General features: G+C 43.1%; 1 protein-coding gene across 3 annotated transcripts in view; it reads right to left on the bottom strand.

Moving 5' to 3' along the window:
* LOC138526244 (arylsulfatase D-like) overlaps nucleotides 1-17,120 on the bottom strand; it is a 796,293-nt gene that overhangs the window by 34,847 nt on the left and 744,326 nt on the right. For all 3 annotated transcript variants that reach the window (XM_069636735.1, XM_069636736.1, XM_069636737.1), the window contains one exon: nucleotides 13,078-13,199. In XM_069636735.1, coding sequence (XP_069492836.1) covers nucleotides 13,078-13,199 — 122 coding nt within the window. The remainder of the gene's footprint in view (nucleotides 1-13,077; nucleotides 13,200-17,120) is intronic.

Genomic DNA, 17,120 nt, shown 5'->3' with positions numbered 1-17,120 from the left:
GATGCCATGATTAGAAGCTCAGTTTTAGAGTCATTAAGGGAAAGGGAATTTACTGCCACCCAAATCTTTATTTTTTTGCAAACTAGATTTACTCTGTCAGTATCCCTAGAATAATCACCAGATAGCTGAAAAAGAATCTGGGTGTCATCTATGTAATTTGCAAATTAGACACTCAGATTGTCCAGAAGATCAATAAAAGGTCTTATATAAATATTGAACAGCAAGGGGGAAAGACATGACCCCTGCAGAACATCACAGGACAGAATTATTGGGTTAGCCTGAGCTCCAGGCACAACCACTCTAGATGTCCTGGGACCAAGGAAGAAGGCCAAGCAGTTAGCGGCTGTTTCTGAGCAATTGGCCACAGTTAATAGTCAGTTATGTAAAAGCTTGTGGTCAATGATGTCAAATGCGGATGATACATCTAGCAACAACAGAAGCGATGGGTGACTTTTTTCGATAATTTCCATAATATTAGATTTAAGATATAAAAGTGTGGTTTCAGTTCCATGATAGGATCTGAAATCAGACTGGTGGCTGTTCAGCAAGTTATTTTCCTCTATAAAGTTGTGGAGCTGTAGGTATGCAACTCTGTCCAAGATCTTCAACAAGTAGGGTACATTGGTGATTGGCCTATGATTCCTCTGAACTGCAGGATCCAAGGTATCCTTTTTCAACAGGGGAGCAACCCAGCCATCCTTGAAGATGTTGGGTACAGTACCCGCTTCAAAGGATAGGTTAATCATTTTTGTGATCCACAGGATCACAGCATCAGACCTTTCATAGTATCAGCATAGCAAGAGTCCCCCAGAAGTAGAGTAGACTTCATATTCTTGACAATTTCCAAGACTTCATCCTTAGTAAAGTTATGAAATGTAAACTTAGGAATGGTTCTGAATGGGCATAAATATGCATTCTTACTTATAATTGGCTTATTGTTTGAGACAAAACTGGTCAATTGTTTGGAAATGGACAAACGATGACCCACAATTTTACTTGAAAACTCTTCCTGAATGGATTCACACAATGAGGAATCTTTAGTGATGGGTGCAATAGGTGGTGAGTGATTTTCAAATTCCTTCAGAATTTTAAAAAGTTCTTTAGAGTTTGATTGTGAATTATTGATGCATAAGTTGTAAGTTGTCTTTTTTGCTTCAATAATAAAGTTGAACACTTTTCTTATAACTCTAAAGGGTAATGTGGCAAGGGTTTTTCCTTACTTGCGTTCAAGCACCCTTTTTTCCCTTCTTGCTTCCACGATCTCATCTTTGAACCATGTTTTCTTCATGGTTTCTGTTTTTAGTATCTTTACCTTTTCAGGTGCAAGAATGTCGATAGTCTCCCTGATAGTGGAAGAAAGGTGAGAGACCAGATCAAGCATTGAATCTGTACCTCCTGGTGTCCAATTATGTTTTTTGCAGGGGTGAGGAGGTTTATCTCGCCTTTATGGACTAAATCACAGCCTTTGACAAAGTGGATAGTTCAAAATGATGGGCTGTGCTTGAGTCCATGGGTTGTCCTGAGGCTATCCTGGGGGTGTTACGTAAGATACACACAGATAATAGAGCCAATGTTCGCTTTGGACCTAGGGGAAGGTGTACTGAGTATTTTAATATAGGGCAGGGGTGTGTGCTCGTCCCCATACTCTTTACCCTGTATATTAATGGTTTATTGCAGGCCCTGATGAACACTGGCGCTGACATTTTGAGTCTGGGGGGCAGGCTTTTTCTGGTATTAGCATATGCCGAGGATACAGTGCTTATGGCCAGAACCCCCAGGGCTCTACAAATCCTGGTCAATGCATATGCTTCCTTCATGACTGGACAGGGCCCCCAGATTAACACTGTTAAATCAGCAGTGATGGGCTGTAATAGGGGACGGAAGCTCATCAAGATGTGCCCCATAGTTTGTTGTGGGGAAGTTATTTCTAGGGTAGCTGAATATGATTATTTGGGGGTAAGGTTTTCAGAGACCCTGTCGGGCAGTGCTCATGTGAAAAAGCAGTCCCTGAAAATGAGCCAATATTTGGGGTGTCTATCTCGCTTTTTAGCAAGATGTAAGGGATAGCACTTGTAATCAGTTCTCAAGGTTTATACCTTGCAAATGAAGGCAGCAACTCAATACGGAGGAGCACTGTGGGGCTATTGCAAGCGTGGTGGTTTACCGAGTAAGGAAAACCGGTTCCTCAAAAATCTTTTGTGGTTCCCAGGCTTTTCATCTTGTGCCTCGGTCCATAGGGAGCTGGGGATGGCTTTTTGGGAGGATGCGTGGGTAGCCGCCCCGAGTAAAGATATGGTTGAAACTTTGGGGTAACAAGATTGCAACCTCATGCCACTTTATTTTAAGAAATACGCTGAACAGGGACAGGTGGGCCAAAATACCTTGGCTAAGGGCGGTTAAGGATCTTTTGCGCACGTGTGATGTTCCTGCTCAGTTTCCTCCTGATGCAGTGTTATTGCTGTTCAAATTAAGAACATTTAACGAGGCAGGGACCCGAGGGATTGAGGCAAAACGTGCCTTGGCTGCACAAGTGACCCATGCTGATAGTTATCACAGGCTCATATGCGGGATTTCCAATCTACAACCGTATCTTGTCTGGGCTGGGCAAAAGCATCACAGTTGGCTTATTACTAGGGCAAGATTTGATTGCCTATTGTTGAGGGGAAACACTGAAATGGCCTGGATATCCCGATGACCCTAGTTGCCCTGTGTGTGGAGCCCCCCATGAGAATCTGAGTCACTATTTTATTTTGCCCGTTATTGGGAGATTAGAAAATGGACAATATTGCAGATCCTACAATTTGCGGACTTAGGGCAGTACAAACCCGCTATGATGTTCCTTTTGATGGCATGAACTGAACTGACGGCATGGGCCCTTTTATCCTACTTGAAGGCTGCTATGTATAGAAGAAAGGGGTTTTTACAGAGATAGATGCTGTATTTTACAAACTTAATGCATGGTTTTAATGTTTTTCCTTTGAGTTTTATGAACATGTTCCGGTGAGTGATTTATTAATTATCTATATTTTGTCTGTTTTTATGCTATGTCATGTGTCTGTTTGATGGATGTTCTTATTATCCGAACAAAATTATTCTGATGATGATGAGAGACCAGATCAGAAGAGTTTCCACTAGCGTCAAAATGCCCAAGCTTGGTTGTAACAATAGAAGGAAAAGCATTGGCTGAGATGTTCTTGATGTCACGACATGTTATTTTGACTCTTGGGTTCGTGTCGAGGGGAAGTAGGAAGGATAATAGAGGTATTAACAAAAAAGTGATCTGACCAAGGACATAATGATGGAGTACTGGGGGTATTCTGAATATTATGCGACAGAATCCAAACCAGTATATGGCCGTCGTGATGAGTTGGGTCCCTAAATAGCTGTACAAATCCCATTGCTTGCAAAGAGGAGAGCAAAGATACAGCGGAGGGGTCTAATGGAGCATCAGCCTACAGATTAAAATCACCCATCAGGAGAGATGGGGATTGGGCCTTAATACTACTGTTTAGAAATTCCAATAGTTTTTCTTCAGAGAGCAAAGGGGCTTGTGGAGGTTAATAGAGAGTGATTATAGTGAGAGATAAATTAGGATCGATTTTTATTTTAACAACAAGGAGTTCACAACCATCCAGATGCAGATGCAGGATGTTGGAGGAAAAGCAATGAACGTGTGCTTTCACAATAAGTGCAATGCCTCCACCCCATTGATCAATGCAATCAGCACAATAGATTTTATATCTTATCAAAGACTAAAGCACTTTATTTATGTTTTTTTGTTTTTACAAAGGCCTTCCCCATGGTCGACGGGTAGATTTTATGGGATACGATGGAAAAGGATAAATTACACCCACACATTTTATATTTTGCAAAGTCTTTATACTTGGAAAATACCATCCAGATTCCAGTAGATCAAGGAGGTTCTTTGAGTGAGCATGTGTCGGTAAATTATGGTTTGAAACAAGGCTGCACCTTGGCCCCCATGCATTTTAACATTTATATTGCTGGTTTGGAAAAAAGCTTTTAAGAATTGTATTAATAATCCCCTGCAAATACAAGCTGAACCCATTACTTGGTTTTCATAAGCGAATTATATATTCCTTCTTGACCAAACCGCGTTAGGCCTTCAACACAGTCTTGCAGACTTGAAACTATGCACAATAAATCACAACTCAACCTATCCAAAACAAAAATCTTGACCATTAAGGCTAATCGCAGAAACATAAAAATATACAACTGGACAGTACAAAACACACCACTAGAACAAGTGTCCACTTACTTATATCTTGGTGTACGAGTATCTAATAACCTAGACAAAGACTTTTTTTCAAAATTTGCTATTGCAAAAAGACTGCCAAATTCAAGGCAATTAGATCTTTTGTATCGAGCCCTGGTGGTTTTTCTATGGAAGGATGATAAAGCTCTATAACTCATGTATTGTTCCAAGCACACTATACAGCCCATAAGTATTTACGGTTAAAGAGACTGCTTGGCTAGGTATTTTAGAAGGGACACTCTGGAAGAGTGTCTTGGGTCTATCTCAAGCAGTCTCAATGGAAGCTATCTGTTTTGAATTGGGGTTAACTTCCCTCTCAACCTGAAAAATTATTGCGCCAAGGGCCTTCTACATTAAGCTAATGATGAGCTGGGTAAATGCAAAATCTCTGTATTCCTATTTCTTGGATCTTACTGGAACTCTGTATAGTTGTCTGGCTTTAAACCAATGGCATAAAGAAATTGTCAAATTTGTAGATGAAATAGGATGCACCCGTCTACCAGAGGAGAACTTAACTACTACATTCTCTGAAATAAAAAAAAGACCCTGGTTTGGGATCGCAATAAGCGCACTACACACTTGTCAGCAAAAACTAGTTACGCTATATACTCCTACAGGCCTGTCCAATGAACTCAGCCTGTGCTTATATTAAAAATCTACAGAATAACAATGTTAGAAGATTTATAATGCACTAAAGGCTGAATCAGCTTCCAACTTTGGCTAGTAAAGGTGCATGGCTCAGGATCCCTTAGAAGAGCACCTTTGCAGGCTACATGGCTCTGATCCTGAGACAACCCGGCTCTGATCCAGAGCTACAAAACCATTATATTAATAAAAGACAGTCACAATGGAGCCACGGATGCAGTGGTGTTCAAACACAGTTAGGATGCATGCTGAGCAGTCGAAAAGCAGAGCTTTATTGACTGATTGTACAAAACTAATACTGGTTTATGAAAAAGGCTACACAAGACTGGTGTAGGATATAAATTTTATTTGTAAAAATCAATTCTGGCCTTTATTATATGCGGCGGCAACTTGGTTATGAATTTTACTTTTTTATATGTGGCAAGATAGTCTGAAGCTTTTAAATTGATTATTTTTGTTCCTTTCAATGTAAAACTCTGTTTATGATACATTGGAGGCGTTGTATTTTAAAATTAATATGTGTGTGCTTAGACCTGGTCTCTGTGATGAATCTAAAACAAAATTATACTACTCTATACATTTTTAATGTGAGGAAATTGACAATTTTAAGTTGTATCTGTCCTGGAGAATATTGTGTTGAAGGATATAATTAACCAATAAAAAAGGTTATAATAAACCAATAAAACACTAATAAAAAAAATAAAACATAAGTGTAACCGTAAGATGATATGGGTCCTAGTCCCCAACAGTCACAAGTTCCAAACTGGAGCTTCTTCAGGCGAGTTTACTTCAAAAGGATGCAGTGGGCTGTGGTAGTGCATTTAGAACGTTTTCAAAGTTACATAAGTATTTAGGAAAGTACTGATGAGTACTCAATTCAATCAGTTTACTAGGGTAGACCTAGGAAAGGATCCTTAAGAAGGGTCCCACCCACCAAAGGTCAAGTCAGAGTGAGTTAGAGGCACGCCAATGTTACCCTATAGGGCATGGGGATGGATAGAAACCCCTGTATGTCATCTTAGCCCTATGTCCCAGATTCTTCCAGATACCACTGCAGGTCTTCCAGAATTTGTTGGGGACACAATCTTCTACACTTGGTTTTGGTGAGGAAGGCCCAGGGGTCGCAGGTGCAGAGATCATATTCTGTGTCGGGAGTCAGTCACATTGCACAGAAAACTGTTCCAGTCATCTTCCAGAAGAAGACTCCAAACAAAGACAGATGAAGACTTCTGAGGTGCAGACCCCCTAAGGACACCTCGCAGGATTGTAGAAGAAGTGCTCCAATGTGGATCACAACAGTCAGGAAGCGACAGGCAGTACAGCTGCAAAAATAGAAGCAGTCCCAGCACAGCTTCCTTTGAAGTGAGACGGATGGAAATGCAGGCGCAGGCAACTTGCAGCATAAACTGGAGATCTGCAAAGTTCCAAGGCTCTTCCCAAAATGATGGCTGCAGTGAGGTAGCCCAGGAGAGAGCTGTTCAGTCAGTCAACCATGTGGTCCAAGGATGCTTTGAGGGCTCAGAAGGCACAGATTGTTGAGCAGGGGTCAAGACTCGTTGTTCCTACTGGTTGAAGCACCAACGTGGGTCTTCTGAAATCAGGCAGAGGAGCAGGGCTTCACTAGGTCAATCACTGGAGTCTATGCTGTTGAGTTGCTGGGGTCATCCTTATGTCCTCAGCGGGAATCTCTTCTTCATAGAAGTCTTGGTTCCAACGATCATCTGATGAACGTTTACCAGAGCCCTCCATTTTCCCAACATTTGGTCTGGGAGCTAGCCCAAGCCCACCAATGGTAAGCATCTGCAACATTCAAACAGCCCAGTCTTGTACAACCATTCACAACCACTGGTCATCACATCCATCCAGCAACAGACTTTTGGGCACCAGATAATGTGGACTGGCACCAGACAGTCACAGGCCCCTCCTCTGGATCACACCCCCAAAGCCAAATTAATTTCCCAGGAAAGCAGTAGCTTTCCTGGGAAAAGGGGTTTCGATATTAGGAATTCCCTGACCTGAGAAGGCAGGGTGACAACCAAAGAACAATATGGCTAAAGTACCAGCAAAAATCTCGCACCATGTTAATTTTAGTGTGCTAGCCACCTGAATTATCCATTTGCAATAAATGCAAAAGTGCACAAGAAAAATATCACACAAATGGTACAAATCACACAGCTGCCATCAGCTTGTCGTGGGTACACTGTCAAAGTAATTGTTACGCTCACCTGGTATCCACAGGGACGCCACCCAGGCGGGTTACTTGCTGGTATGCTTCTCAGCTTTGCCCTGATGTGGTCTGCGGGGAAGGTTCTGCCTTGTGGTAGAATTAGGCGTGCTCTCCGTCCTGCCTTCTTTGCAGGGGCGCGTTGTCTTTCATGGGCGTGTGCGGTCCAGTTACTTCACTGACGCCGGCCCGTTTCATATTGTTCAGGTAGGTCTTATTGCTGCTATCCTGCATGCCTTTCTTTGTTTAAAATGTCTCTTTTTTTCTCCCTTAGGTATGCAGAGCTTCAGCGCGGCGAACTGGCTTGGTTGAGCCCCGCTGGTAAATGATGGTGCATTAAGAGCGCTATGATGCCGTAAGTAGGCGCTATGCGCAGCGCTGCAAAGTCTTGCCTTTGCTAACCTGTGTTTTCCTTCCTTGCAGGTTGCGGTGTTCTTCAGCGCGAGTAGAATGTCCGGAGTGGTGTCAGCTGAGAGGCGACCAGCCAGGCAAGCCTTTTGAGCAGTTCGTAATTTGTAAATGTCTCTACTGCTTTCTTTAATGTTGCCTCTATCTTCCTCTTTCAGGTCATTCTGTCAGGGAGGCGTGCAGATTCGAGGAAGCTGTGCTCAGTAGCTGCGAGTGTTTAAAGATGAGGACTGCAGGTAAGATGCTGCTGCTAATGATGTTCCTTTTGTCTCCTTGCAGGTTCTGCTTCTCCGAGGTTCGAGGTTCGAGGGAATAGCTGGACACGGTGAGCGTCACGTTGCAAGCTGCAAAGTAACACAAAGCATGTTCTGCAGTCAGGGTGTGGTTTATATAGCCCAGGTAAAGTAGTACCAGGGAAAGTACTTCCAGGCCTGCCACACCCAAAACACTAGACCGCATAGCTTGGTTCTTAGGAACCAAGCTATGTGGATGCCTCCATGTTGGCTGACAATACAATAAAGTAGTTCCCAAGCACATTGTTGTTCATGGTGTATGAGCCTGGCACCATAGGTGCCAGGACTGGCCCCATGAGGGCTTTTGAAGAGGATGCCAGGCTCTAGAGGCCTGAGTCCTGACTCCACCTGGCCAATGGGTTTGCCAGAGGGGGTTTTGGGTGAGTGTTGTGACAGTAATCAAAAATCCATTATATAAAAAGTTATAAGGATACAAAGTATCTTAACTGCACTTCACTCTAAGGTGATGTGTACAATTGTAAAAATACAAGAATCCATAAAGAGAGCCGTCGTCTTTCAGTACTGACTGTCTTAGGGACTAGTCAGCTTGCCCATAAGAATGAGCAAAAGAGGCTTAGGCAGAAAAGCAGACAGCTTTACTGACCTCTAAAAAGTCAGGATAGGGTTAAACCAAGCAAAAAGTATAGGGTTCCATAGATATCTATGGAGGGAAAGGTGCAACACTGAAATCGTTCCCAGCACTGTACCTCATCAACTCAACATATCATTCCAGCTTCAATCCATTATAACAGATTGGCGTCGAGTGGTGCACATGATCCAGGCTGATGTGAAAGAGGAATTGTGGTATGTTCTGTCACTACAGCTGTGTGGGGGAGCATTATACACAACCCACCGTCCCACGCTGTGGATTTCCCACCAGCCAAGGAGGCATTTACACCCATTGGAGCTGCACGTTGTTGCAGAGGTCCTGGTAGGCTGTTCTCTACTCCATATATATATATATAATCTAAAGGTCAAATGGTTATTTATATAGCGCTTTTGGCAAAGCGCTGTACTTGGAACATATTTATCACAATTATTACCAAACCAAAGTCTGTACTCCTTTATCGACCTCGAAAGTATGAAAGGCTGAGTTGGCCTAGCTGGGATTCAAACCTGCAACCTACAGATCACGCACAGATTGCAGCAATCAATGCTGAACCGGCTGAGCTCTCTTATTGGCTAACATCCTTCAGAGGTTGGTTAACCAATATCGACTGCGGTATAATAATCAAAGTACCTAGATGTTGGAAGAACCATTTATGAAGCGCTACATGAAGTCAAATACCTATCTGGATTATCATAGGGACTGGTTTTGCTGAGTTTTTATTTCAATTACCAATGTAACTTTAATTGGTTTGTTTTTGAACAGCGATTGAACTTCCTGGAGAGTCAGGTCTTGGATGTTTTAATTGTAGTCTTGAAGATTTGAGATTACACCTGTGATTGGGGTAACGACAATCACTCACCCTTGAACAAAGAGTCTGCTGCAACTGAACATTTATAGTAATGTACCACATTGACTGCAAGGTTGGCTGGATGTAAACTAGACTGTGCATAGTCATCATTTTACAGTGCTTTTATAATTAGAGTTTAAATTAAATTATAAGTGTAAAAATGTTGTGCCTCCTGTCCCTCGGCATGATTATGCATACAGCACTGGGATCTGCAATTGTATCTGAAAAATACAATTGTGCAATACTGGTTTGCTTTCACTGGAAAAAAGCATAATTTGTTACACAAGATTAATTCTCAATTGTAACTTAGTTTCCATCTTATTAACTATAAAATCCTTAAATGCTTGGAAAATAAATATGCACAGTTCTTCTGTTTGCTCCATAAGAAGCAACACAGCAGAAGCTGAATGGAAAGAAACCATTCCTTTTATCACAGTGTGCAGTTTCTTTTTTTGAAAGGCTTCAGAGAAATACATTCTATTTCAGAGGTGGCTTGCAATTAGATCCATGTAGATAAAAATCAAAAGAAGCCTTCTGGTTTCTGTCAAGTAACCTGACCTTTGCACTGCCCTCTGCTCTAAACCTGTGTGTAAATGTACACAGGAAAATAATAAAGCTGACGTATTTACAAGATTTTCATGCGTAAAAATGCCTTGTACGCACCTTATCTGGAGGCCTGGCCTGAACTGTACCTTCAAAGCAGACTTGGGGAGGCTGAATATTGTAGTTATATGGCGGTCTCGGTTTTGTCACCTTAAAGTTGTATGCAAGCAGTTTAATCATGGGTCCGAGCACAGGCAGTGCTTGCCTGTGATCTCTTAAAGGGCATATGTTAACTGAAGTAATTTCTTGTGATGCCTTAAGGTTAACGTTCTTGTGATATTATTCCCTTTGATGTCATGTCCTGTCATTTCATTGGGCCAAGTTAATGTGACATAATTTCCTGTGATGTCATCATTATGCTAGTTACTATTTTTGAAACGTTCAGAGTCCTACAGATTTTTGGTCACAGAATGTTGGCATGTATGCTCTAATCCATGAGTGCGCACAGGACAAGGACACGTTGCATTAAGCAGCAGGCAATTTACACAACTCACAAGTTCCAGAAGGAGTTTTCTCTCAGAGGGCAGTTGAGAATATGTGGCCGCGAACCTGAAGTGGAGGAAAGGACTCTGCCACGGCATGGCCTGTGAAGTAGAGCAGCAGTGTCGTGTGAAGAAAAATAGGCAGAAGGTTGTACCTCTGCAATCACACAAAGGTGGCTGCTTATGTAGGGTAGTTTTCTGAACAAAGGTACTTTGTAAAGAATGGCTTATGCAGTAGTTGCAGCAGTTGCGCTGCTCACTTGCAGAGAGTACCCTTGCCACAGTGCTGGGGTTTTGCCTCATTTGTGGGATGGCACCCAGCACTGGCAAAGTGCCTTTGTTAAAGACACTGGAAGAGTTTGATCCAGATTTGCTGGATCTGTTGAAGGAGATCAAGTTATTGCAATCTAGTGAGGATTCATAATTAATGGAAGCATGAACTGTTCAAAACGTGTAAGTGTGTTTTCTTATATTTTAGCGTTACCTCAGTAACAAAGTGTTTTCCTTTGGACTTAAAGGAAGTAGGTTAGTAAAGGTATGTCACTCTCCTATTTTAGGTTAGTGTACTATATTAGGAATATAAATGTCAATTTTCTTATGCTCACTTTCTGTTTCTGTTAGTACAGAAGTGTGCTAATGCTTCCCTCACATTGTTGTACACTCTTTATTCTGCTCTACATGAGGCTTCGGCTGTGTAGTCGCTACTCGTTGTGAGACATTGTTTCCGCAGTGTTGGGGTGATCGGGATCTACGAGGGTGCTTGGGAATTCTTACAATGAACCTGTGCTGTGTGTGTATATGTGAGCACTAGAAATCTAGTGTACTAACAATAAAATGTTCATTTTAGTGCAGTGCTGATTGCGAGTTGACATTGATTGGGTGCGGTTTTGCATTATGTGGGTGTGTTCTGGCTAGAGGGGCCATACACAGTAGGTAAATAGTCAACTTATAAACATCTAGTTGTGTTTTGCTTTCTCTGCAGTGCTGGTGTGGTGACGGCAGGGAGAATAGGTTCTGTCGGTAGAGTGGTAGAGTTTTATGGAGCTATCAAAGAGTGATAACATTTTATTGTGGATGTACCGTTGCCCTGAGGCGGTAGCACTAGGAATATTGAACGTTTGCTGTAGTGTACTAGTTGATCTTGTCTTATAGATTGACTAGCCCCATTGATGTTGGTGTGGTGATGGTAGGGTAAATTAAGTTGTTTAATAGAGGTTTTTAAAGCATTCTTTCTTGAGTGGCCCGTTGAGTTAATAGCAGTTTTAAGTTATCTAAAGTACTATAAAATGTATGTTGTGAGTTATCAAAATTGATAACATTTCATTATGTAGTTATTGCGGTGCTGTAGTGGCACTAGCAGGATTATAGGAAGTTGTAGGTTTGTACTAGTTGTTCTAGCATTATAGGATATTCTGTTTATTTAATTCCTGTGGTGCTGGTGTGATAGCAGCAGGTAGTGGGCAGTACAAGAGTGATAGGCTATTCATCTGCTGTGGCACTGTGGTGGTTGCGGGTTGCGGCTGGGAGAAGTTTGCTGTCAGCTCTAGCATATTAGAAATAGTGGAGCCCACAGTGTTTGTGCCGTAGAGGCAGGATATATAGAGTTTAATGTCTGTCATCGAGTCTGGACTTGGACATGAAAGCTGATTGTTTCTATTCAAGTCTGTGGTGGTGGTTGCCATCAGAGGGGTATTGATCCTTGGGGGAATCTTTAGGATGATCTGAGTACCGTTGAATTCAGCCTTCCTCTTTTATGGGTTTTTTCTGCTGGGTTCTTCTATTGGGTTCCTCTTTTCTCTTTATTTCTTTTTTCTGCCCTGCTTTTCCTGTGGGCCCTGTAGTCTGTTACGTAACTGATGCAGCTGACTAGTGTACTTCCTTTCTTTCATTGTCAGTCCTGTAGTTCATGTGCATCATCATCTCAGCCTTGACCCAGCTGCCGATATCTGGGTGCATGAATGGTGTGCGTGTGTGTGTTCAGCCTGTGAAAGGTTTGTCTGTTGTGTGGTTGGATACGGCAGGATGTGCGGTGTGAATGCCCGAGGAAGGTTGTACGGATATTATGTGTTTACATACTCGCAGTGGTGTCTCCGAGTGCAGAGTTTGCTTTTCCTTCCTCTCTTTCTCCTGCGTTCTTCCAGGTGTGGTGTATCAAGGTTGTTTCTTCTGTTTTCCTTTTCATCCTTATGTGAGGGAGAAGTGTGGTGATTAACCATCTGGCATAGTGAGGATGTCATGAGTGTTTGAGGTCACCAGCGGAATTCATGGTTTGTAGTGTGTAGTGTGTTCCACCAGTATCAGTTGTCGCCTGGGTGGAGGACCCTGGAGGATTAGTGTTTTCCGATGTCGTCTTCTATGAATTTATAATCTACTCCAATAATATAAGCTTACCTGTACTTCATTGACTTGGCACATCTTTCCAACTTCAATCCATACCAACACATTCTTTTTTGTTTTTTTGTATTCACATTTTTATTGAATGAAAATTATCAGAAAACAAGACATAACAAGTTTTAGCATGTAACAAGAACTCGGCAACAAATTATAACAATTGATGCTGTGTATGTTACCAATAGACGCATCTCCAACAGGATTTTAGCCTTTTTTTTTAAAAAAAACCCCTCAAAGATTACTGCACAAACAAACTATCAAGAATTGTATAACGGAATGGCATGCTGAGTTTACTCACTGTCCTTTTGATGCCAGCGCGCTGCATGCAGATATGCCCCACAGTAATGAAACAGGAACTCGTGCTCTGAATGGGGAACTTTCCCTTGAAGCAAAGGCATCAGATCTCTTCCATCAATGATCCTGGTGTAATAGAAACAGGTGGTATTGGCATTCAGTGGCACCATTAATAGTAATGCATTTTAGAATTCATCCATTAATTCGGTTAAAATAATGTTTTCATTTACTCTTCATACTTCAGTTTCAAAACGACAACGATTACTATAATCCCCTTTCCGACTGTAAGGTCATGGTAAGAAGGCAGAAATACGACGTACAGAACAGATACAAATATAAACGTGAATCCAGAGGCGTTGCTATGGGGGGCTAAGAGGGCTATAGCCCCAGGTCTTTTGGTTGTAGCCCCGGATAGAAGCTCAGGGGTTAGAACCAAAAAGCTAGCTAGCCCTGAGTCCTGACAGTCCTGACATTAGCATAGCCCCAGATCTTTTCTAGACCTAGCAACACCCCTGCGTGCATCAATTAAAATTCTAGTACTGCATTAAAATGTCAGAACTGCATATATAAAAGTCAAACCCACTGCATAGGAAAGAGGAAATAGGGGGGGGGAACAGAAACCAGGGGAATTGATATTACAAACTGAGACAGGAAGTACTACTAGACGGACGTGAAATGTCCTAACAGGTCATGGTAACCCTCCTAAGGACTTTCAGTCATTGGTGTAGCCAGAAGTCTTCTGGATAGGGTGCACCTGACCATATACACATACTTTATGCAGAGGTCCCCATAAACCCTGAGTGACATATTTATTTTATTTTACTGCTTTCATTTGGAAGCTCCGGCAGACATGTCCGGAATTCAAGTTTTTATTATATGATAAACACAGGGTTGGGGGCGGGCTTGAGCAGTAACAGTCTGCTAGCCTGAGCCAAGGAGAGCCCGAGCCAAGTGAGGGGCTCCGTGAAGTCACAGGGTCCCTACTGGTCAGGTTCGTACCCCAAACTTAGTGCTTAATGCTATTAGCACCCCACGGCACCCTGTACACGCTGAGAGTGCAAGCCCAATTCCCTTAAAAAAGTGTTGTCAGTGGGAATCGCTGGAGAAGGGAGAGTGGTCAGTGAGGGACTGAGCAGAGAGTGACAGGTGAGTGGGTCTAGGTGGGGGGAGTGGAGTGGCCGGGTGAGCGCAAACTGGGAGGTGATGGAGCACCTAGGACACAGGAGAGATAAAATGGCTGTCTGGGGAGAGGTGTCGGCAGCCAACAGTGGAATGCGGGCTTATACCTGCTAATGAAGCCTGTTGCATGGCACCCCTGTAAGGGGCCATGGTATCTCCAAGTGTGTTTTGGTGTGATCACATTGTTACCCATGTGACCAACTTAAAAGTTCCGAGCCGTTTCCGGCTCGGCAGTCTAACCATCATGAGGCTTCGGTGTCATTCCTGTGCACCATGCTGTTGATGCACCGTAGGCGCTGGGCCCAAGGATGGGGCCCAGCCAGAGGACGGTGCCCCTGCCGGGCAACGCCGTCAATGGGTGATCCCAACACCATGTGACCATGGCTAATGAACTGACCCCAGCCTGGGTGCCCCCAGAGCCGGGGCCGCTGTGCACCTTGTGCCCTCAGCCACATGTGTAGCTCCGGTGATCCAGAGCGGGTGGGGTGACCCCCACCCATGAGTCCGCGGCGTGATCGCCGCACCAATGAACCCCGTCGGGTGACCCCGACATGAGTATGGGGCCTGCCTGGTGACCCGGAGCAGGCCCCACAACAAAGCCCACGTTTCAGCCAACGGATTGAGCAGTACCTCTCGCCAAGACGCTAATAGGATATATTAGCAGCATTGTAAATTATGAATGTTGCTGTTACCAGCTAAATGGCAATGGTTTTTATCGACTGCATATGGATTAAAAGCTGAAAGGGCTGTGTTAGATTACCAATCTGTGCATTCAGGTTGCATAAAGACCTCTGGCAATTCACATGTATGTGTACTTAGCCCCATGGGTTAAACCTACTTAATTGGCAGAGGTAAATGTTTTCCTACTGCTGCACAAGCGTAATCTGCATGCAAAATAACTTTTGAGTATGAACGTTCTAAACCAAATAATACAGGCAAACATTGCCCGCTTTTCTCACCTGACTACCTCATTCACACTATTGTTTCTTAAAAATATGCTGAAATGGAGCTCTCAATTCAGGTACTGAAACCCCCCGCTGCTTGAGCGCTGACACTTCCTGCGCAGTTCATGAATACCTGTAAGAACCACAGGTCTTGCACCCATAACATTGCACTCGCCTATATTCCCACAATGTTTGGCAGACAGCCAGTCCCTCACTGACTACCTAGTGGACACAAATGATCTCTAGGCCTTTACTATCTAGATGTGAACATTGTAATTTAACAATGACCGCCCAGCAGGGACACCAGCAGAAGATTGAGCCCACATTTCTGGGTGGTCAGCTTGGATGGGCACTTACTATATAAGAGGGTCTAGCCACTGGTCCTGTGCCTGGCAGGTCACTGGGGGATAAGATCTTCCCTGTTAGAGGCCCTGGTCCAGTTCACCATCCAGCACACCACAGCTATCTGCAAGAAGAGCAGATGCCTATGGGTACTGATATATGCAAGCTTCTAGCGCTGAACAGAGCTGGTTGAAATCAGTGCACATATCATGCTCAGGCCAGTGCTTCTCTGGGCACGTATCAGGGCCAATCCCCAGCAATCACCGGCCTCCAGAAACTTACATTTAGGCTCTGTGGACCTTGAAAATTAACCCCATGTTGGCATTGAAGCTGCATTAATGGAATTTCAATGCAAGTTGACACACACATATCCAGGTCAGGCTTAACAAGCAGGTGGAGCACCTTCATCTGGGGGAGGAAAGAATATTGGCAGTGCAGGACAGGTCCAATGTTAGACCGGCCTCAAGTAAGATACAGGAGATATTTAAACATATCATGAAAGTCCTTCAAAGCCAAACATGAGGAACTCAATGAAACGTCATTCCGAATCAATATCAATGTTGCGGGTGTCCATGAGTCCAACAGCGTGAGAATTATGGAGATCATTAGGGAATACAGGACATCCGAGATCTTGAGAAACAAATGCAGCTTCTACACTCGCTTAATGCAAAGTTAGTTTTCTATTCACTGCTTGGATGGTTTGCAAAGTGAGGAGTAACAGTTTTGACTGACATTTATGTGCTGGCTGCTGGTTGATAGGATTATGGGCCTCATAAAAAGTTTGGCAGCGCAGTAAAACGTGGTGGTAATTCTGTACTGTCGTGTTTTTACGGCACTACCAAATTCCCATTTTTGACCTGGAGGATTTACCTCCAGCATCATACAGGAATTCCAGTTCATTACCTCCAAACTCAGAATGAGGCCCTATATCTTTACAAAATAGGGATTGAAGGGACTGAAGCCAAAATAACAAGATCATTCATTTCTTTAGTAGATGATATGATTGGTTATTTATAACATGCTTAATACCCAGAGGTTTCTAAGCGCGGACCCGGGGATCGGATCTGTGTCGCTCCGTGTCATCATGCTTCCAAGGTGAGCAGGTTGCCCCTGAGCTATCCTCCTGAGACGGGATGACAGCTACGAAACATGGTTCTGTTTCCTTGAGTGACCTCACCTGGGATGCGAGAGGGTCTGACACTGGCTGCAAAGCTAACAAATTAAATATTTGAAAAACCATAAGATCGTTTTGAAATGGTACGATTTATGTCCAGTGTAAGCCATTGAGATTTTGCAGGTACGCAGAAGTGTCATAGGCACTTTTTCTCCTTTTATTCACAAGAAAGAGGGGTCACTATTCTAATTTAAATGTCCCTTAGCTTCAAAAAGCAATCAGAGCCTTGATTATATTTCCCTTACAGTGACAGGCCTGGTTGCGAAGATCAATATCTACGCTCATTAACACTCGAAAGGTTTTAGAGCACGGTGGTGAATTAACTGTACAGTTTCACAGATCCACACTGTATATGGAAAGATTTTTTATAATGCAATAAATAGAAATCCTACGCCTAGATATGCTCTT

This window comes from Ambystoma mexicanum, chromosome 7p, assembly GCF_040938575.1.
Source record: "Ambystoma mexicanum isolate Mex_15411 chromosome 7p, UKY_AmexF1_1, whole genome shotgun sequence".
Classification (NCBI taxonomy): Eukaryota; Metazoa; Chordata; class Amphibia; order Caudata; family Ambystomatidae; genus Ambystoma; species Ambystoma mexicanum.
The sequence above is the reverse complement of the archived record's forward strand: the minus strand, read 5'-3'. Positions and strand labels throughout refer to the sequence as shown.